This window comes from Mustelus asterias, chromosome 5, assembly GCF_964213995.1.
Source record: "Mustelus asterias chromosome 5, sMusAst1.hap1.1, whole genome shotgun sequence".
Taxonomy (NCBI): domain Eukaryota; kingdom Metazoa; phylum Chordata; class Chondrichthyes; order Carcharhiniformes; family Triakidae; genus Mustelus; species Mustelus asterias.
Window position 1 is genome coordinate 139553364 of NC_135805.1, and position 23240 is coordinate 139576603.

Sequence of the window (23240 nt, forward strand, 5' to 3'; positions counted from 1 at the left end):
CAGAATGTAGTGTTACAGTCATAGCTAGGGTGTAGAAAAAGATCAGCTTAATACGGGGTAAGTCCACTCAAAAGGTCTGACGGCAGCAGGGAAGAAGCAGTTCTTGAATCATTTGGTATCCGACCTCAGACTTTTGTATCTTTTTCCTGACGGAAAAAGATGGAAGAGAGAATGTCCGGGGTGTGTGGGGTCATTAATTATGCTGGCTGCTTTTCCCATGCAGCAGAAATTGTAGACAGAGTCAATGGATGGGGGGCTGGTTTACGTGATGGACTAGGCTTCGTTCATGACCCTTTGTAGTTTCTTGCGGTCTTGGACAGAGCAGGAACAAAGAACAATACAGCACAGGAACAGGCCCTTCGGCCCTCCAAGCCTGCACCGATCATGTGTTCCTAACTAGACCATCCGTCTGTATCCCTCTATTCCCAGTCTGTTCATGTGGCGATCTAGATAAGTCTTAAATGATCCTAGCGTGTCTGCCTCAACCACCTTGCTTGGTAGTGCATTCCAGGCCCCCACCACCCTCTGTGTAAAATACGTCCCCCGCATATCTGTATTGAACCTTGCCCCCCTTACCTTGAACTTGTGACCCCTTGTGTTTGTCATTTCTGACCTGGGAAAAAGCTTCCAACTGTTCACCCTGTCTATGCCCTTCATAATTTTATAAACTTCGATTAGGTCACCCCTCAACCTCCGTCTTTCCAGGGAGAACAACTCTAGTTTACTCAATCTCACCTCACAGCTAATACCCTCCATACCAGGCAACATCCTGGTAAACCTTTTCTGCACTCTCTCCAAAGCCTCCACGTCCTCTGGTAGTGTGGCGACCAGAACTGGATGCAGTATTCCAAATGTGGCCTAACCAACGTTCTATATAACTACTACATCATATGCCAACTTTTATACTCTATGCCCCGTCCAATAAAGGCAAGCATGCCATATGCCTTCTTCACCACCTTTTCCACCTGTGCTGCCACCTTTAAGGATCTGTGGACTTGCACACCCAAATCCCTCTGTGTGTCTATACTCCTGATGGATCTGCCATTTATTGTATAGCTCCCCCCTGCGTTAGATCTACCAAAAAGCATCACTTTGCATTTATCTGGATTAAATTCCATCTGCCATTTCTCCGCCCAATTTTCCAGCCTATCTATATCCTGCTGTATTCTCTGACAATGTTCATCACTATCCGCAACTCCAGCAATCTTTGTGTCATCCGCAAAATTACTAATCAGACCAGCTACATCTTCTTCCAAATCATTTATATATATCACAAACAGCAGAGGTCCCAGTACAGAGCCCTGCGGAACACCACGAGTCACAGACCTCCAATCAGAAAAAGACCCCTCCACTGCTACCCTCTGTCTTCTATGGCCAAGCCAGTTCTCCACCCATCTAGCTAGTTCACCTTTGATCCCGTGAGATTTAACCTTTTGCACCAGCCTGCCATGAGGGACCTTCTCAAATGCTTTACTAAAATCCATGTAGACGACATCCACAGCCCTTCCCTCGTCAATCATTTTTGTCACCTCCTCAAAAAACTCAACCAAATTTGTGAGGCATGACCTCCCTCGTACAAAACCACGTTGTCTATCACTAATGAGACTATTCAGTTCTAAATGTGTATAGATCCTATCTCTAAGAATCTTCTCCAACAATTTCCCTACCACGGACGTCAAGTTCACTGGCCTATAATTACCCGGGTTATCCTTGCTACCCTTCTTAAATAACGGGACCACATTTGCCATCCTCCAATCCTCTGGGACCTCACCTGTGTCCAATGAAGAAACAAAGATTTCTGTTAGAGGCCCAGCAATTTCATCTCTTGTCTCTCTCAGTAATCTAGGACAGATGCCATCTGGCCCTGGGGATTTGTCTACCTTAATGCTTCCTAAAACACCTCACACTTCCTCCCTTGTAATTGCGATTTGTTCTAACGGGTCTACACATCCCTCTGAGACACTACCAATCAATGTGTCCCTCTCCTTTGTGAATACTGATGCAAAGTATTCATTTAGGATCTCACCTACTTCCTTGGGTTCCAAGCATAATTCCCCTCGTTTGTTCTCGAGAGCTCTGACTCTTTCTCTGACAACCCTCTTGTTCCTAACATATGTATAAAATGCCTTGGGATTCTCCTTAATCCTGTCTGCAAAGGGCATTTCGTGACCCCTTTTTGCCCTTCTAACTCCCAGTTTGAGTTCTTTTCTACTTTCTCTGTATTCCTCCAGTGCTTCATCTGTTTTTAGCTGCCTGGACCTTATGTATGCCTCTTTTTTCTTTTTGATTAGACCCACAATTTCTCTGGTTATCCACGGCTCTCGAATCCTACCTTTCCTGTCCTTCCTCTTTACAGGCACATGCCTGTCCTGCAGTCCTTTCAACTGCTCCTTAAAAGACTCCCACATGCCAGATGTGGATTTACCTTCGAACAGCCTCTCCCAATCAACAGCCACCAAATCCTGCCTAATCCGGCTGTAGTTAGCCTTCCCCCAATTCAGCACCTTACCCATAGGACAACACTCATCCTTTTCCATGACTATCCGAAAGTTTACAGAATTGTGGTCACTGTTCGCCACATGTTCCCCCACTGAAACTTTGATGACCTGACCAGGCTCATTCCCCAGTACTAGGTCCAGTACAGCCCCCTCTCTAGTTGGACTGTCAACATATTGTTCCAAAGAACCTTCCTGGACACATTTTACAAATTCCTCCCCGTCCAGGCCCCCAGCCCTAAGGGATTTCCAGTCTATGTGAGGAAAATTAAAGTCTCCCACTACAACAACCCTATTTTTCCTACACCTGTCCAGAATCTCCTTGCATATCCGTTCCTCAACTTCCCGTGGGCTGTTGGGAGGCCTGTAGTATACCCCCAGCATAGTGACTGTGCCCTTCCTGTTTCTGAGCTCAAGACACAGTGTCTCATTACATGATCCTTCCAAATTGTCCACCCTCTGTCCCGCTGTAATATGCTCCCTAACCAGTATTGCTACTCCCCCACCTCTTCTAGCCCCTCCTCTGTCTCGCCTAAAACATTTATACCCCGGAATATTCAGCTGCCAGTCCTGTCCTTTTAACCAAGTCTCTGTCACTGCAACTACATCCAAGTTCCGCGCATGCATTAAGATTCTAAGTTCATCTGTCTTGCCCGTTACGCTCCTTGCATTGAAGCAGATGCACTCCAGACCTCCAGGCCCACTGAGTTCATCCTCCCCCAGATTGCTCTTCCTCTTAGGTAGCCTTGTCTTGGCCCCATGCTCGTCCCCAGTCTCTACGTTTGCTGACCTATTGTTCTGATCCCTGCCCCGCCCCCTGCCACATTAGTTTAAACCCACCCAAACCACACTAGCAAGCCTCCCAGCCAGGATATTGGTGCCCCTCCAGTTCCTTCTAGTACAGGTCCCATCCTCCCTGGAAGACTTCCCAGTGATCCACAAATCTGAAACCCTCCCTCCTGCACCAGTTCTTTAGTCACGTGTTCAGCTGCACAATCTCCCTGTTCCTAGCTTCGCTAGCACGTGGCACGGGGAGTAATCCAGAGATTGCTACCCTAGAGGTCCTGCTTTTTAGGCTTCTACCTAACTCCCTAAATTGCTCCTGCAGGACCTCCCTGCTCTTTCTGCCTACGTCATTTGTACCAATGTGGACAATGACATCTGTCTGATTACCCTCCCTTTTTAGGATGCTTTCTACCCGCTCAGAGACATCCAGGACCCTGGCACCAGGGAGGCAGACTACCATCCTGGAGTCTCGTTCGTGCCCACAGAACCGCCTGTCTGTGCCTCTAACTATTGAGTCTCCCACTACTATTGCTCTCCTATTCTCCCCCTTTCCCGACTCCGTGCCAGAGACCTGGTCACTGTGGCTTACCCCTGGAAGGTCATCCCCCCCAACAGTATCCAAAACAGTATACTTATTTTGGAGGGGAACAACCACAGGGGATCCCTGCACTGACTGCTTCCTCTCCTCCCCTCTCCTGACTGTCACCCAGCTAGCTTCGTTATTAGGTGTTACCACTTCCCGATAACTGCTATCTATCACTCCCTCTGCCCCCCCGAATGATCCGAAGTTCATCCAGTTCCAGTTCCAATTCCCTAAGGCGGTCTGTGAGGAGCTGGAGCTGGGTGCACCTCCCACAGGTGAAGTCAGCAGGGTCACCCTTACCTCCCACAGCCTGCAAGAGGAGCATTGAACTGCCCTAACTGCCATCCTCTCCACCCAAACTCCCAACAAGATAAGAGCCATACAAGCTGTGATACATCCAGAAAGAATGCTTTCTATGGTGCATCCGTAAAAGTTGGTGAGAGTCATAGCGGACATGCCAAATTTCCTTAGCCTCCTGAGAAAGTAGAGGTGTTGGTGGGCTTTCTTAACTATAGCATCAGTATGGAGGGACCAGGACAGTTGTTGGTGATCTGGACATCTAAAAACTTGAAGCTCTCCACCCTTTCTACTTCGTCCCCGTTGATGTAGACAGGGGAATATTCTCCACTACACTTCCTGAACTCGATGACAATCTCCGTTTTACTGACTTAACTATAGTGTCGGCACGAAGGAGCCGACAGGTTGTTGGTAATGTGGACACCTAGAAAGTTGAAGCTTTCAATCATTTCTACTTCGTCTCTATTGATGTAGACAGGGGTATGTTCTCCTCTACACTTCCTGAAGTCCTTCGTTTTGTTGATGTTGAGGGAGAGATTATTGTCATCGAACCAGTTCACCAGATTCTCTATCTTGTTTCTCTTGGTGCGTTCCTACAGAATTTCAGGTCTGTGAATTCTATTATCCCATCCAAGAATTGCCACAAATAAGAATCCTACTAGCAAAGTGCAATATTTCAACATGCAATGATTAGCAGAGTTACCACAATTCTGGTGAGTTTTGGATAAGTGCAGTCTGTTACAAAAATAAAAACAGTGGTACTACGTTAGCAGCAGGAAATTTCCTTAATCTGTCATCCAACCTGCTTGCAATTTTCATGGATTGTGTTCTCAACGCAATCCATTCTGGAGCTTTCCTTTCTGCCACGAGGCGGCACAGTGGTTAGCACTGCTACCTCACAGCGCCAGAGACCCGGGTTCGATTCCCGGCTCGGGTCACTGTCTGTGCGGAGTCTGCACGTTCTCCCCGTGTCTGCGTGGGTTTCCTCCCACAGTCTGAAAGACGTGCTGGTTAGGGTGCATTGACCATGCTAAATTCTCCCTCAGTGTACCCAAACAGGCGCCGGAGTGTGGCGACTAGGGGATTTTCACCGTAACTTCATATTTGTGACTCGAATAAATGAACTTTAAACTTTTATCTCAGGAGCCAGAACTGTCCAATAAGCCTGAGTATTGACTGTCACTGTCATCTGCTGGATAGATTAGGCATTGCCTGTGTGAATAGGAAAACAGGAATATGCTGCAAACTGTCAGCAGGTCAGGCAGCCTCTGTGGAGAAAGAACAACTGAGTTAATGTTTCAGTCTGATAGCCTTTCATTCAAAACCATGGGATCATGGAACAGGAGGAAGCCTTTTAGCCCTTCAAGCCTAATCCATCAATTAATTATGATGTGGAGCTGCCGGCGTTGGACTGAGGTGGGCACAGTAAGAAGTCTCACAACACCAGATTAGAGTCCAACAGGTTTATTTGGAATCACGAGCTTTCGGAGCGCTGCTCCTTCATCAGGTGAGAATGAAGGACCAGAGTACCGAAAGTTAGTAATTCCAAATAAACCTGTTGGACTTTAATCTGGTGTTGCGAGACTTCTTACTGCATCAATTAATTAGATCATGGCTGATTACCTAAATTCCATCGACTCACCTTGTTTCTTTAACCCTCAATACTCATCCAACAAGAACCTACCAAGCTAACTGTTGAAATTTTCATCTGATCCTCAGCCTCAACATTTTTGGAGAGGGTTACAGAATTTCAGATTTCAACCACCCTCTGTATAAAATCAAGAAACTCAGCGAATGTTCTGGGGGGACCCGGGTTTGAATCCCGCCACGGCAGATGGTGGAATTTGGATTCAATAAAAATAAATCTGGAATTAAGAATCTACTGATGACCATGAAACCATTGTCGATTGTTGGAAAAACCCATCAGGTTCACTAATGCCCTTTAGGGAAGGAAATCTGCCGTCCTTGCCTGGTCTGGCCTACATGTGACTCCAGAGCCACAGCATGTGGTTGACTCTCGGGCAACTAGGGATGGGCAATAAATGCTGGCTAACCAGCAACGCCCATTAATTAAAAAAATAAAGAAGTTCTTCCTGGCATTATTCATAGAATCATAGAATCCCTACAGTGCAGAAGGAAGCCATTCGGCCCATCGAGTCTGCACCGACCAAAATCTCACCCAGGCCCTACCCCCATAATGCCCATGCATTTACCCTTGCTAGTCCCCCTGATACTAAGGGGCAATTTAGCATTGTTAATCCATCTAACCCTGAATAGCTGTAATTGTAAGGTTATCTCCCTTTTGTTCTGCATTTTTTCACCAGAGGAAATAGTGTCTATTTACCCGATCAAGTCCATTAATCATCTTCAACACTTCAATCAGATAGCCTTTTATTTTCTTCTTAAAAATGACCAATCAGTGCCGAGAAATACAATAGAATGGTTGGGAGGGGACTGTTTAACTTATTCTCTGAGTTGCCTATTTGGAAAAGTCACATCGAACACAATACTCAGTCCCTTTAAAATGATAATTGGAATTGATAGAATCAATACAAAGAAACTATTTCCTCCAATGAGAGTATCAGAAACAAGACAGCATAAGCTCAAACATTATAGCTAGACGACACAGTGGTTAGCACTGCTGCCTCAGCGCCAGGGACCCGGGTTCAATCCTGGTCTGGGTCACTGTCTGTGTGGAGTTTGCACGTTCTCCCCGTGTCTGCGTGGGTTTCCTCCGGGTGCTCCGGTTTCCTCCCACAGTCATAAGATGTGCGGGTTAGGTTGATTGTTGATGCTAAATTGACCCTTAGTGTCAGGGGGATTAGCAGGGTAAATGTGTGGGGTTATGGGAATAGGGCCTGGGTGGGATTGTAGTCGGTACAGACTCAATGGGCTCCTTCTATACTGTAGGGATTCTAATGAATCTGTTCTATGGCTGTTCAGGGGTGATGTCAGGAAGTACTTTTTCACACATAATGGGCATTGTATCCAGGCCTGGTCCTGCACATTGGGATTCATCATTCCCAAAATGGTGGTTAAACTGTGGTCAGAGGTACCTGACCTGTTGATGGACTGTGCTGGGTCTGGTTATTCTGGGTTGTGCTGGGCATGGTTTTCTGGGCTGTGCTGGGCCTGATTATTCGGGGCCTGGTCATTCTGGGCCTACGTGTTCTGAGTTGTGCTGGGCCTGGCTATTCTGGGCCTAGTTATTCTGTGCTTGGTTATTCTGCGTTATTTGGATTGTGCTGGGCCTAGTTATTCTGGGCTTGGTTATTCTGGGCCTAGTTATTCTGGGTTATTCTGGGTTGTGCTGTGCCTAGTTATTCAGGGTCTGATTATTCTAGGCCTGGTTATTCTGGGTTATGGTGGGCCTCGTTATTTTCGGTTGTGCTGGGCCTGGTTATTCTGGCTCTGGTTGTTCTGGGTCTGGTTATTCTGGGTTATGGTGGGCCTAGTTATTTTGGCTCAGGTTGTTCTGGGTTATGGTGGGTCTGGTTGTTCTGGGCCTGGTTATTCTGCGTTCTGGTGGGCCTGGTTATTCTGGCTCTGGTTGTTCTGGGTTATGGTGGGTCTGGTTATTCTGACTCTGGTTGTTCTGGGTTATGGTGGGTCCGGTTGTTCTGGGTCTGGTTATTCTGGGTTAAGGTGAGCCTGGTTATTTTGGCTCTGATTGTTCTGGGTTATGGTAGGTCTGGTTATTCTGGCTCTGGTTATTCTGGGCTATGGTGGGTCTGGTTGTTCTGGGCCTGGTTATGCTGGATTGTCTGGCGGTCCTCCGGCCGATAGGGGGCGCAGGGACTCGGCTGAGCCCCGGAGGTGACGTCTCCAGTCTGGTGCCACACGCAGTATCTCCGTACCGGAAACCGCGGCTCTGACGGGGGTTCCGGCGGCGGTGGGTCGCCCTGGTGACGGAGTCTGGAGTCGGGCTGAGCGGGAGCGGCGACGAGAAATACAGCGACAGGCAAGGGCCGGCGACAGGGTTCCTGCTCGCGGCTCGGGGGGCAGGAAGGGGAGGAGGTTATTGCCCTGCTAGCCGGGTCCGGGAGGGTTTACCGGAGGCCGGAGAGGAGCCTGAGGTCTGTCCCCTTGTCAATGGCCCCGGGGCCTGGGAGGAGTCCATGGCTTCAGGGAAATGGCTGGACATCAATAATGTCCAACCCCAGCCAGGGGACAGAGAGAAATACTGATCTCTGCTCAAAGAATCCAGAGGACAAAATACTCACCTTAGTATTAATATTCATAGAATCAATACCTGCAGTGCAGAAGGAGGCCATTCGGCCCATCAAGCCTGTGCTGACAACAATCCCACCCTGTAACCCTACGTTATTTACCCTACAAATCCCCTTACCATACAGATCTTTGGACACTAAAGGTCAATTAGCACGGCCAATGCAGCTAACCAGCACGTCTTTCAGAATGTGGGAGGAAACCAGAGCACCCGGAGGAAACCCACGCAGACACGGGGAGAACGTGCAGACCCCGCACAGACAGCGACCCGAGCCAGGAATCGAACCCGGGACCCTGGCTGCTGTGAGGCAGCAGCGCTAACCACTGTGCTACCGTGTCACCCATAGAACTAAATTAGAGAAGGTGAATGGGATGTCAATGTAACAGGTCAAAGGGTGACGTCTTAACACTTGAGAGGAGGGGAAATCTGGAACTTTCTCTCCCCCCTCCCCACACACTGATTTGCTGGGGGTAAATTAAAATTTTCAAAATTGAGATTGATTGGTTAGGGTATTAAAGGTTGGAGCTGAGCAAAGTAGGTGGAGTTGAGATGCAGATCAGCCATGAGCAGACTCATGCTGGCACAGACTTCAGGGGCTGAATGGCCTCCTCCTGTTCATATGTTTCTCACAGTTGTCGAGTCATCCTGCCCCACTCCATGGGTCCCCCTTCCAGACTCCCCTCTGGCCTTGAAACAATCCATACTTTAATTGTAGGCCCCAGGAATTCAGACCCTGATTGTCATCTTAAAGCTTGGCAGTGTATAACACGTCAAACATCCGCAAAGTTCAAAATACTGTACACAACACCAAAACCATCTACTTCATTTAATATTGATTCTTTTCCTTGCCCCTGCCATAATGTCAGTTTCCGTTTGCTTATCTCAGACTGTTTAATCCTTTGCACGTTTTTCTACCTTTCTTGATAAAGCCTGGAGATGCTACTATCCTCTTCCACATCAAACTCCTTTAGTGTTTAGGAATCCTGCATCATCCTTTATTCCTTTCTCGTTCTATTTCTTCAAAGCCTTTAAACCAGTATTTCACCATTTTCTTCTGTTCAGTTGGCACTTTTCAATTCCTCCACGTATCTTCAGCAGGTACATCTAGTGTTCTCCTTTGTATCTGTTTTAATCCCATTTTCATTTGCCTCTAAATCAGAAGGTTGAGAGTTCAGGCTCCACTCCGTAGACTCAAGCACATAAACCAATACTCCAGTGCAGTACTGAGGGAGTGCCTTTAAAGATGTTGCACTGAGGTCCTATCCACCTTCTCTGGTGGACTTATAATGTATGTCTTTGACGAAGGGCATGGGAGTTCTTCCATGTGCTTCTTTTGGTAACCAAATAAACTAAATCAACAAATTGAGGGATAAATTAAAAGGCAGTAAAGCATCAAAGTAAATGGAATGCCAAAGGAAACTTAAAACATCAAAACTAAATGTGATGGAGGGGCCAATAAGGGGGGGCCACAGTGGTTAGCACTGCTGTCTCACAGCACCAGGCTTGGGTCACAGTCCGTATGGAGTTTGCACACTCTCCCCGTGTCTACGTGGGTTTCCCCCCATGCTCCGGTTTCGTCCTACAGTCTGAAACTCGTGCTGGTTAGATGCATTGGCTGTGCTAAATTCTCCCTCAGTGTACCCGAACAGGCGCCGGAGTGTGGTGACTGGGGGATTTTCACAGTAACTTGATTGTAGTGTAAGCCTACTTGTGACACAAATAAATAAGCTTTAAAACACTGCAGTGTCCAATGGGCATGGAAGGCCACAATTGCGAGAGCAGACACTGTTACTCTCTTTCCAGGGATACCCAACATCGAATGCAGCCACAGAAGAAAGATAGAATCATCAAATTCGAGAGGGCAGAAGGAGGCCATTTGGCCCATCGAGCCTGCACCGACTACAATCCCATCCAGGTCCTATCCCCATAACCCAATGCATTTACCCTCGCTGGTCCCCCTGACACTAAGGGGCAATTTAGCACGGCCAGTGCACCTAACCTGCACATCTTTGAACTGGGAGGAAACCGGAGCACCCGGAGGAAACCCACGCAGACACGGGGAGAATGTGCAAACTCCACACAGACAGTGACCCAAGCCGGGAATCGAACCTGGGTCCCTAGCGCTGTGAGACAGCAGTGCTAACAACTGTGCCGCCTGATAGACAGTCAGGCTGGACGACCCCCTCGACCGCTCGCTGTCTGGACTGATTAATGGCCAATCAGGCCCACGATCATTGTTACTTATGAAATCCCTCTTTTAATTCCCCATCCATGTACTTGGCTTCCAGCAATCCACCTGTAATATAATATGTAATAATGTATTTCAGTGAAAGTCTGTACATTTGTCACCTGGAGAGGTTGGTGAAACTGATTAGCTGTGAGAAATTAACTCTTTCATTGTGCGTCACAGACTAATTTATAACTGACCAGTCACAATTCAGTAGCTAGGAAAGGAAATCCCCAAATTTATGAATGAATTAGACCTGCACCTAAAAGAAATCAAAGCTTCCGGCAGTAATTGCCAGACTGAGTGTAATTTACAAATTACAAACAACGGAATCAATCAAATCATATAGCACAAATTTTACCAAATTTGGAAGACGTTTTGCATATGAATTCTCCCCTCAGCTGCCTGGCCAAGGGTAAGATGGCTGAAAAGAACTTGTAAAAGCACAAAACATTTGTAAAAATAATGTTTACCGACTCCAAGTTACCCCCTTTCGGAAATGCATTTATTAAGTTTTCCCCTCTCCAGTATCTAAACCTCCGCCAGGGATTTGGAGTTTAGTGGTCTCGAACCCACTGACCAGCCTAGCACTGCTCCCAGCCCACAGAGTATCCATTTCCTGCCCACTTTGATCTCGCTGAGTTAGCCAGGATTCTCCCAGACTCACTGTGTTCTCCCATTAACGTGTTCTCAGTGTTTTCCTCCATCCACCCCCAGGAGGCAGTATCGGTTCTCGTGCTACATTCAGTGAATGCATCAAGGAACTGTTGTCCCCATGCTTTTGTTTAATTCAAACAAAGGGCTCAGTGCTTGGTCATGTTCTTTCAGATTGCAGAGGGTATATTAGTACATGTAGCTTTGAGTAAGTGAGTCACATTATGAACCTGACTGATAGTCTTAAATTGGTTCTTAGTGTCATTCTTGGCACATTCAGATCTGTTTAGCAAGTGTTGCTCAGTCACAGACCACATTGAACTTTAGACATTATGGCCAGAATTTTCCTGTCTCACCCACCACGGGAATGGTAGCGGGCGGAGGGGACGGACCATGCAAAAGTCTGTTGACCTCTGGCAAGAATTTCCAGCCTTGGGTGAGTGCGGCCGGAAAATCCCACCCTATGTTCCAAATTTTGCAAGCATGGGCTGGTTGGGAATGGTCTGTACTCTGCCTGTTGCAAACATCGGAAGATATGTGCTGTTTGATACGATCTACCAGTCATTGGTACAAATGGACTACATACCTAACATCACACTGACATTCATATACCACATTACTCAATTGTGTGATAGGTAGAAGCTCTTTTTGGCTTGCTGGCAGCATCCTGTTAGTGTTCGAATACCACTCGTCTTACTGCCGCATAGCAGCAGCGTGAAACAGCTCGCTTCATCTGTTGTGAAGTTTCTGAGGTATCTTACGGGTAAGAGATGTGTGTGGGAGAGGGTCTTACCATTGAAAATGTGGGATTTTGTGGAAACTGGCACAAATGTTAGTGAGAGCTAGACCAAGAGTCATTCTATGGCAAAAGCATTTGTTTGGGTATACGTGGTGTCATGAAAGCTAAATCAACTGAACAGCTTGCTGAGTTCATAAGTTCAATGAATGCAGATTCAGACATTGGTGTGTCTAGGTCACCATGATATAGAGACAAGGCACAAATGTCTGTGGCTTCCTTGAGCGGCACATTAGGGAATAGGCCAGCAATGCGGAGAAGTGTGAGGTAATTCACTTTGGTAGGAATAACAGATGTGTTGAGTATAGGGCTAACGGGAGGACTTTGAATAGTGTGGAGGAGCAGAGGGATCTAGGTGTATGTGTGCATAGATCCCTGAAAGTTGGGAATCAAGTAGATAAGGTTGTTAAGAAGGCATATGGTGTCTTGGCGTTTATTGGTAGGGGGATTGAATTTAGGAGTCGTAGCGTTATGTTGCAACTGTACACAACTCTGGTGCGGCCGCACTTGGAGTACTGTGTGCAGTTCTGGTCCCCACATTACAGGAAGGATGTGGAGGCTTTGGAGAGGGTGCAGAGGAGGTTTACCAGGATGTTGCCTGGTATGGAGGGGAGAGCCTATGAGGAGAGGCTGAGGGATTTGGGATTGTTTTCGCTGGAAAGGCGGCGGCTAAGAGGGGATCTTATTGAAACATATAAGATGATTAGAGGTTTAGATAGGGTGGATAGTGATAGCCTTTTTCCTCTGATGGAGAAATCCAGCACGAGGGGGCATGGCTTTAAATTGAGGGGGGGTAGTTATAGAACCGATGTCAGGGGTAGGTTCTTTACCCAGAGGGTGGTGAGGGATTGGAATGCCCTGCCAGCATCAGTTGTAAATGCGCCTAGTTTGGGGGCGTTTAAGAGATCCGTAGATAGGTTCATGGACGAAAAGAAATTGGTTTAGGTTGGAGGGTCACAGTTTTTTTTTAACTGGTCGGTGCAACATCGTGGGCCGAAGGGCCTGTTCTGCGCTGTAATGTTCTATGTTCTATGTTCTATGTCGAAGGAGCATCTCCACGTGGCATTGCTATTAAAATGCAAGTTCTGTCGCATCTTTGTGAAGGTGAAGGAATCCTTCATCGTGGAAATGCACTCGGAACTGGTTGTAGCAACTCACAACCGTTTGGCCAATTTGTGATGTGTAGAAGTAAGGATTGATAATATAGGGCATAATGGGATATCACTGTGCTGTGTCTTGGGCAGTCCATACATACGTGGATGCAGTGAGGACAATTGCTATCAGGTACTCCACAAGGCAGCTCATTAGTCTGACACAAGTCTAACAAATGTTTTTGTAACTCCCCTTTGGTAACTTTGGCAAAGGGACCCAGGTTCAATTCCCGGCTTGGGTCACTGTCTGTGCGGAGTCTGCACGTTCTCCTCGTGTCTGCGTGGGTTTCCTCCGGGTGCTCCGGTTTCCTTCCACAGTCCAAAGATGTGCGGGTTAGGTTGATTGGCCATGCTAAATTGCCCCTTAGTGTCAGGGGGATTGGCAGGGTAAATATGAGGGGTTACGGGAATAGGGCCTGGGTGGGATTGTGGTCAGAGTAGGCTCGATGGGCTGAATGGCCTCCTTCTGTACTGTTGATTCTATGATATTCTATGTTATTCTATGTGCAGTCATGCTAAGCTGTGGGTCCAATGCATACAAATTTGAACCCATCATTAAAGATGTGCATTTTGTCAATAGAAATGTGCTTGTGAGGATGGCTATTTCAGTCCCTTGCTGATGTTTCTGTCTGATTGGCCTTGAGGCCTTGCAATCCCACCAGTTATTCATGCTGAGTGTGAAAGTTGGACACGTTATTTGGTATCTGGCAGTATACACGTGTGAGATTAGCATGGCATGCTTTCAGCAGTCAGTGTGTTCCTTGTATGCTGGTTTTGGCAGGATAGCCGGAGTCGCTCAAACTCAGCAAATAATGTTCAATGTTAGTAAGCAATGGCTGACTATCTCCAGTGTGCTAAGGATCACACAAACAATCAATTTAAGGTTATCAGTCAGACTCGCAATATAACTCACTTATGCTTGCTAGAAGATACATATTTATAGTAAGAAGTCTCACAGCATCAGGTTAAAGTCCAACAGGTTTATTTGGTATCACGAGCTTTCGGAGCGCTGCCCCTTCATCAGGTGAGTGGAGAGTTGGGTTCACAAACACGGCAAATATACGCAAAGACACAATTGCAAGATAATGGTTGGAATGCGAGTCTTTACAGGCTATCAAGTCTTTACAGGTACAGACAATGCAAGTGGAGAGAGGGTTAATCACAGGTTAAAGAGATGTGTATTGTCTCCAGACAGGACAGTTAGTGAGATTTTGCAAGCCCAGGCAAGTCGTGGGGGTTACAGATAGTGTGACATGAACCCAAGATCCCGGATGAGGCCGTCCTCACACATGTAGAACTTGGCTATCAGTTTCTGCTCAGCGATTCTGCGTTGCGTGTCTTGAAGGCCACCTTGGAGAACACTTACCCGAAGATTGGAGCTGAATGCCCTTGACTGCTAAAGTGTTCCCCAACAAGAAGGTAACAGTCCTGCCTGGAGATTGTCGCGCGGTGTCCGTTCATCCGATCTTCGGGTAAGCATTCTCCAAGATGACCTTCAAGACACACAGCAATGCAGAATCGCTGAGCAGAAACTGATAGCCAAGTTCCACATGCATGAGGACAGCCTCAACCAGGATCTTGGGTTCATGTCACACTATCTGTAACCCCCACCATTTAGCCTGGGCTTCAAAATCCTACTCACTGTCCTGGCTCGAGACAATTCACACCTCTTTAACCTGTGATTATCCTTCTCTCCACTCACATTGTCTGTGCCTGTAAAGACTTGATTACCTGCAATGACTTGATTACCTGTAAAGACCCACATTCCAACCATTATACTGTAATTGAGTCTCTGTCTATATATGCCCTGTTTGTGAACCCAACTCTCCACTCACCTGATCAAGGAGCAGTGCTCTGAAAGCTCGTGATACCAAATACATCTGTTGGACTTTAACCTGGTGTTGTGAGACTTATTATTGTGCCCACCCCATTTCAACGCTAGCATCTCCACATCATGCATATTTATATGCAGGGATTTGTCCTCTGCAGGCAAAAAGAACATGTCCAGGCATTGTATCTTTTTGAATTAAATAACAGCATGAGGGATAATAGTTCCCTGGTGCAATTCCCCCATGACAGCACCTTGAACAACCAGAGTTGACTTGCCAACCAATCAGCACTCTTCTCTCATACAGCATGAATTGTTGCTCCCTTTGAACTTTGGCATTCTTGCATCTGTCCTGATGTGTGCAAGGCAGACAGCTTCAACAGCATGTTGCTTTTTCTCCATCAATACTTTCACATTATTGCATGGACTCCTGGAACGTCTCTATAGAACGCCCAGAGGCTCTCAAACCCTGGTTTGCAAATCACTGGTCCAGGGCATACCTTAGGGTCACCTTCGAATCTGCATCCTAGCATCTTCTATACTGCCAGCACTCCCGTACATTGGTACTCTTCCTCCCCAGTGCTCTCAGACTCCTGCCCCGACATTGCTATCCCACTCCACGATCTCCAGTGCAGGACACATACAGGGACTCCCTTCTGCACTCCTCAAGTCAACATCCTGCCCAGTCCATCAATGGATCCCGGTGCAAGCTCCCATGACTGGCTAATTCTGCATTCCTTCCCCTCCAAAGTGTTGTCATCCCTCAGGATGTGTGGTGACCCCAGACCAAGGAATCATCGAGTAAGCTCAGTGCCACATTTTGCAGCCTCAATCCATACCTGAAATGCCCCTCAAAATAAGGCCATACCCACCCCCCCCAAAACTAGAACCAGACTGAACTACTGCTAAAAGCTACCTATCCCACCTCCAACCTAGACCATGTTCTCTATCATATTGTATATCCTGGGCTTGAAAAGAAGTAAAAATATAAATCCAAGTGTGTAAAGTGTATGTGAAAGGGATGAGGAATAATAACTGAAGCTTTCAGTGCTTACAGAATCACAGACTCAAATCCCCAAAATATCAGAGTACCTTGCTATTAGAGAACTTGAGTTGGTGTTCTAGTTGATGCATTGCTTGTGCACTCTCTGATGTATCCTCCATCATACCTTAACTAATGATATGGGAAATTTTCTCATTTTAACCTTACAAAAAAGTCATAGACATTCTTCCTGTCAATTAAACCTTACTTCCGGTTGTTACTCTGTGTCTGCATTTCTTCATCATAAACTTCTCTCTTAATATTCGTAATGCAAATGAATTATAAACATTAATTTTTCTCCCCAAGTCACTCAAAATGCTGCTGAACAATTATTGCCATTTTTCTTCTCAGTAACTGAAATTTCTAATGTCCAAAATAAGCGTCCAAGTAATTGTTTAAAAAGATACGTATTTCAGAAATAAGTTCCATTGAATTGTATTTGATTTATAAGAATCATGCAGCACAGGAGGCTGAAAGGCCGCAGGAGGCTTTTCAGTCTGTCATGTCTTGGCAGAGCTAACCAATTAATTCTAGTACCACTGACCTTTCCCCATAGCCCTGCAAACCTTTTCTGTTCAAGGAAAATCCAATGGAAAGTTATTCTGAAATCTGCTTCCACCACCCTTTCAGGCAGCACCTTCCAGGCCATAACTTGCTAGATGCAATAATTCCTCCTCACCTCCCCGTTGGTTCTTTTGTTACATCAGTGACCCCTGGTTCACGACATTCCTGCCACAGGAAACAGTTTATCCTTATTTCCGCTATCAAAACTTCCTTATACTTGAACATCACTACTAAATCTGCCCTTAACCTTCTGTTTTCATTATTGAAAGTCTCGGATGCTCTGAAAGTTCGAGGCTTAGGCTTGACTTTATCCAGATGTGTGGGCTGAATTTGGAATGGGGAAGCGCTGTGGGGCGTCGGTGTATGTACAGTGTACTTAATTTTCCATAAAGCATCAATGCATGTCTGCCAGATATATCAGTGGAATAGCTTTCTTTAGCTTCCAGGAGTTCCTGTTCACTTATTACACGATGTGGAACTAAAAGAGGACACATTTCAAAAGCTTTGGAGAGGGTACAGAAGAGGTTTACCAGGATGTTGCCTGGGTCTGGAGGGTATTAGCTATGCGGAGAGGTTGGATAAACTCGGTTTGCTCTCAATGGGACGACGAAGGTTGAGGGGTGACCTGATAGAGGTCTATAAGATTATGAGTGGCACAGACAGAGTGGATAGTCAGATGCTCTTTCCTAGGGTAGAAAAGTCAAGTACTGGGGGACATAGGTTTAAGGTGCGTGGGGAAAAGTTTAGAGGAGATGTGCGAGAAAAGTTTTTTACACAGAGGGTGGTGAATGTCTGCCCGGGGAGGTGGTGGGAGCAGGTACGATAGCGGCATTTAAGGGGCAACTAGACAAATACATGAATAGGATGGGAATGGAAGGATATGGACTCTGTAAGTACATACAGTTTTAGTTTAGGCAGGCATCATGATCGGCACAGGCTTGGAGGGCCTGTTCCTGTGCTGTACTGTTCTTTGTTCTTCACTCAGGTAAAGTTAGTTGAGTTCTCCCTTGAAGCAGCAACGGCTTTGTGAGTGTATGTGCCTGTATGTATGAGGAGAAATGATTAAACTGAGCATTTTTGCTCACATTGATGTTTTCAAGAGGAAAGGCCATGAATTTTGAACCTATCTCGCTATCTCGCCTGTTTCCTTGACAGTTAGAAAAGGTAATCATCCTAATTGCTTCCACTGGTGAGACACTGATTCTAATTACCAACGACTAGACCTTCACAAGGAGGTGATTAAAGTTGTAATGGGATTTTCAGCGTTCGAGATGTACGTAACCGTGATCTCTGTCAGGGACTTGGGTGCGTGCCAGGGTTATATAAACTGGAAGCTAATCAAAAAAATCCCTTTGCTGCCTCTGAGAAAACCTCTTCCAGACTTCCTTCCAAACTGTCTCAGTCAAGATGTGGCGACTTCTACTCCAGTACCCCTCACAACAACCTCTGTCTTAGGGTGAACAATACTACAGGAACTTTCTGTATGTTTAACAGATGGGCTCAAATTTTGTGCAAGTGTCGAAGGATTTTCAAGTTGAGTTTACGCTTGATAATCGTGATATTTACATTTTTAAACTGTCAGTGTGTTTACAATTTATTGATTTTCTCATCATTTCTTGTTTAAGGTTGAAACTGAAATCAGTGTTGGTGCCAAGCTCTCATCCTGGGAGTGTTTATTATCACATTACAGGACAGACCAATCCTCATTTTCAGTGTTAACAATTTGTAACTGACTTAGAACAAAATTTAACCTTGTCATTTCAAACCCTATTTCTGTAAAAAAAAAATTATTCATTCGTGGGACATAGGCGTCGCTGGCTGGCCAGCATTTATTGCCCATCCCTAGTTGCCCGAGGGCAGTTTAGAGACAACCACATTGCTGTGGCTCTGGAGTCACATGTGGGCCAGACCAGGTAAGGACTTCCTTCCCTAAAGAACCTTAGTGAACCAGATGGGTTTTTCCAATAATCGGCAATGGTTTCATGGTCATTGGTAGATTCTTAATTCTAGTTTAAAAAAAAATTGAATTCAAATTCCACCACCAGCCATGGTGGGATTCGAATCAAGGCCTGGACAAGTGTGGTACTCAGAAGCAGACATGGTAATTCAGCAAGGGTATACTGAGCTACCGGGAACAGGAATTGCTCCACCAAAAAAGATTATCAACTGATCTTGCCTTTGATCATCTTGGTAGTCACACTGTACCACTATATTCTGCAGTCTCTCCTTTCCTTCTCTATGAACGGTATGCTTTGTCCGTATAGCGTGCAAGAAACAATACTTTTCACTGTATACTAATACAGAGATCTTGGCACTCCTCCAATTCTGGCCTCTCCCAGACCTCCAATTTCCTTCACCCCCACCGTCTGTGTCTTAAGCCGATTCGGCCCTAAACTCGAATTCCTTGGCTGATCTTCTTTGCCTTCCCGCCTCTCTCTCTCGTCCTTAAGACCTCCCTCCTTAACCAAACATTTGTCCAAACCTATCCTCTTTACGCGGCTTGGTGTCAGATACTTCTGTGAAGCATCTTGGGATGTTTTATTGTCTTAAAAGTGCTTGATAAATGCAAGCCGTCTTAAAACAGGAAACTCAATGAATGTACACACAGAATGATCGAGGGGATTGGATAACGAGGAGTCACGATGTCATTTGGACTTATTCTCCCTGGAAACGAGATAGCTGAGAGGGGCCGTGCTTGTTGTTTTCAGAATTCCTACGTGACTGGATAATATCGACCGTAACATACAATCCCACCTTGTCCAGAGCACCATGCCTGAGCTTGAGGGAGTAAACTCAGTGAGCAAATGGGGAACAGACCACCGAGGGAAAAGGTGGAAGAAGTTGCTACTGATTCATTCAAATGCAAAAATCAATAGATTTCTTTCAGAAAATAGCATTTTGGGATCACCAAAATGAGTAATTTGAGACATGACGTGTGATCTGATTTGATTTATTATTGTCATATATAGCGGGATACAGTGAAAAGTATTGTTTCTTGCGCACTATACAGACAAAGTACAGAGGGGAGAAAGAAAGGAGAGGGTGCAGAATGTAGTGTTACAGCCATAGCTAGGGTGTAGAGAAAGATCAACTTAATATAAGGTAAGTCCATTCAAAAGTCTGACAGCAGCAGGGAAGAAGCTGTTCTTGAGCCGGTTGGTATGTGATCTCAGACTTTTGTATCTTTTTCCCAACGGAAGAAGGTGGAAGAGAGAATGTCCGGGGTGCATGGGGTCCTTGATTATGCCGGCTGCTTTTCCAAGGCAGCGGGAAGTGTGAACAGAGTCAATAGTCGGGAGGCTGGTTTGCGTGACGGATTGGGATACATTCACAACCCTTTGTAGTTTCTTGCGGTCTTGGTCAGAGCAGGAGCCCATACCAAGCTGTGATTCATCCAGAAAGGATGCTTTCTCTGGTGCATCTGTGAAAATAGGTGAGAGTCGTAGCTGACATGCTGAGTTTCCTTAGCTTTCTGAGAAAATAGAGGTGTTGATAGGCTTTCTTAACGATAGCGAAGATGTGGAGGGACCAGGACAGGTTGTTGCTGAAATGGACACCTAGAAACCTGAAGCTCTCGACCATTTCCACTTCATTCCCATTGATGTAGACAGGGGCATGTGTGATCCATCTTTAGGAGGACCAGGTGACTTCTGGTTCCCTCAGCTTTCCTCACCACTGAGTGTTCATACACTCATTGATTGAGATGGATTGTCATAATATTATCGATTTGATTTGATTTATTATTGTCACATTTATTAGTATACAGTGAAAAGTATTGTTTCTTGCGCGCTATGTGGACAAAGCACACCGTTCATAGAGAAGGAAAGGAGAGACTGCAGAATATAGTGGTACAGTGTGACTACCAAGATGATCAAAGGCAAAATCAGTTGATCTTTTTTGGTAGAGCAATTCCTCTGTTCCCGGTAGCTCAATATGATTGTACCCTTGCTGGATTATCATGTCTGCTTCTGAGTACCACACCTGTCCAGGCCTTGGAGAGGGTGTAGAGGGGTGCGGTTCACTTAGAATGCATGCACTTGTTGTTCCGAATGGCCTACTTCTGTAATGATTCTATGAGCAGGTTAAAGAGATTTAAATAGAGTGCTGCATGGGATGAGGGGTCAATAAGGAGCAAGTGTTTTCCAGGGCCAGGAGTCACAGCAATCAGAAGACAAAGCATTTCAGACCATTGGCAAAAATGTCAGCAGGGTGATGAGGAAAAACCTTCTGATTCAGTGAGTTGTTATAATCCAGATTGTACTGTCGGAAAGCAAATCTGATAGAACTTTCCAAAGCGAATTGGATAAAGGGAAGGAAAGCCTCATGGGTGTGGGGAGAGAGAGCAGTGAATTACGCATTAGAGTTGTATTCTGTGGAATTTGGAAACTTAAGGAGTGACTTGATCAAAGTTATTCAGGGGGAATAGATAGGATGGATTGAAAGAAATTGTTTCTGCTGATGGGGAATCCAGGACATTGTCAACAAAGTAGAATCTGACCTTTCAGAAGTGAAATTAAGAAGCAAATCTGCACACACAGGACTGTAAAAGTTTGGAACTCTTCCGTAAACAGCAATTGATGGCAGCTCAGTTGTGAATTTTAAATGTGAGTTTGAGGGTTTCTGTTACCCAAAGGGATACATGCAGTTAGCTCACATATCAGGTCCATTCCCATTGAATAGTGGGCAGGTAGGTGACAACAAACAGTCGACTTTGTTTCTCCAGCTCTATCAATGAGCCAGCACAAACACGATGGATCGAACAGCCTCCAAGCGCTGTGAGATTCTGTGTGCCTAAATAACACTAAGGGGAGGAGTTTGAAGGGAGGAGAGGGGGTGACCTTGCGAACTCCAGGTGAAGCAGCTCAGCTCAGTCCATTGACTGCACGGTTGGAGGATCTGATTATTCTGATAGATCTCTTTCCCATTTCTGTTCAGGTTTGGACGAGGCCATCAGAGGCGGAAATCTACCAAAGATGACTCAGAGTGACAGTGTGCCTTGTGATGCTGTGGGTAGAAGGATCATCTATCGGGATGAATATGGGACCGTTCGCTTTGTGGGAACAGTCCCACCGGCAACAGGTATGGTTCAAATCTCACAGTCCTTTCTGAGTCCGTTCATGGCCATTGAAGTAATTCTCAGATTAAAGGAAAGTTTTCTTTATGTTATTCACGCCTGGAAGAAGGTGTTCCTGGATTTTTCACCAAGAATTTTATAATGAGAGTTGATTTGATTTGATTTGATTTATTATTGTCACATGTATTGGTTTACAGTGAAAAGTATTGTTTCTTGTGCACTATACAGACAATGCATACTGTTCATAGAGAAGGGATGGAGGGAGTGCAGAATGTAGTGTTACAGTCAGAGCTAGGGTGTAGAGAAAGATCAACTTAATGCGAGGTAGAACATAGAACATAGAACATTACAGCGCAGAACAGGCCCTTCGGCCCACGATGTTGCACCGACCAGTTAAAAAAAAACTGTGACCCTCCAACCTAAACCAATTTCTTTTCGTCCATGAACCTATCTACGGATCTCTTAAACGCCCCCAAACTAGGCGCATTTACTACTGATGCTGGCAGGGCATTCCAATCCCTCACCACCCTCTGGGTAAAGAACCTACCCCTGACATCGGTTCTATAACTACCCCCCCTCAATTTAAAGCCATGCCCCCTCGTGCTGGATTTCTCCATCAGAGGAAAAAGGCTATCACTATCCACCCTATCTAAACCTCTAATCATCTTATATGTTTCAATAAGATCCCCTCTTAGCCGCCGCCTTTCCAGCGAAAACAATCCCAAATCCCTCAGCCTCTCCTCATAGGATCTCCCCTCCATACCAGGCAACATCCTGGTAAACCTCCTCTGCACCCTCTCCAAAGCCTCCACATCCTTCCTGTAATGTGGGGACCAGAACTGCACACAGTACTCCAAGTGCGGCCGCACCAGAGTTGTGTACAGTTGCAACATAACGCTACGACTCCTAAATTCAATCCCCCTACCAATAAACGGCAAGACACCATATGCCTTCTTAACAACCTTATCTACTTGATTCCCAACTTTCAGGGATCTATGCACACATACACCTAGATCCCTCTGCTCCTCCACACTATTCAAAGTCCTCCCGTTAGCCCTATACTCAACACATCTGTTATTCCTACCAAAGTGAATTACCTCACACTTCTCCGCATTAAACTCCATCCGCCACCTCTCGGCCCAACTTTGCAACCTGTCTAAGTCTTCCTGCAAACTACGACACCCTTCCTCACTGTCTACCACACCACCGACTTTGGTGTCATCAGCAAATTTGCTAATCCACCCAACTATACCCTCATCCAGATCATTAATAAATATTACAAACAGCAGTGGCCCCAAAACAGATCCCTGAGGTACACCACTTGTAACCGCACTCCATGATGAATATTTACTATCAACCACCACCCTCTGTTTCCTATCCGCTAGCCAATTCCTGATCCAATTTCCTAGATCACCCCCAATCCCATACATCTGCATTTTCTGCAGAAGCCTACCATGGTGAACCTTATCAAACGCCTTACTAAAATCCATATATACCACGTCCACTGCCTTGCCC

At 45.9% G+C, this 23240-nt stretch overlaps 1 protein-coding gene across 2 annotated transcripts in view; it reads left to right on the forward strand.

The window, feature by feature from the left end:
• The first annotated feature begins 7984 nt into the window (after positions 1-7984).
• The window catches only part of tbce (tubulin folding cofactor E), a 59929-nt gene continuing 44673 nt past the window's right edge, over positions 7985-23240 (forward strand). Inside the window, exons 1-2 of one of the 2 annotated variants that reach the window (XM_078213393.1) lie at positions 7985-8122; positions 21587-21730. In XM_078213393.1, the coding sequence (XP_078069519.1) occupies positions 21625-21730 (106 nt within the window). In that variant the 5' untranslated portion in view covers positions 7985-8122; positions 21587-21624. Of the gene's footprint in view, positions 8123-11911; positions 12034-21586; positions 21731-23240 lie in introns of those variants that run through there. The other variant, XM_078213392.1, reaches the window with a different exon arrangement.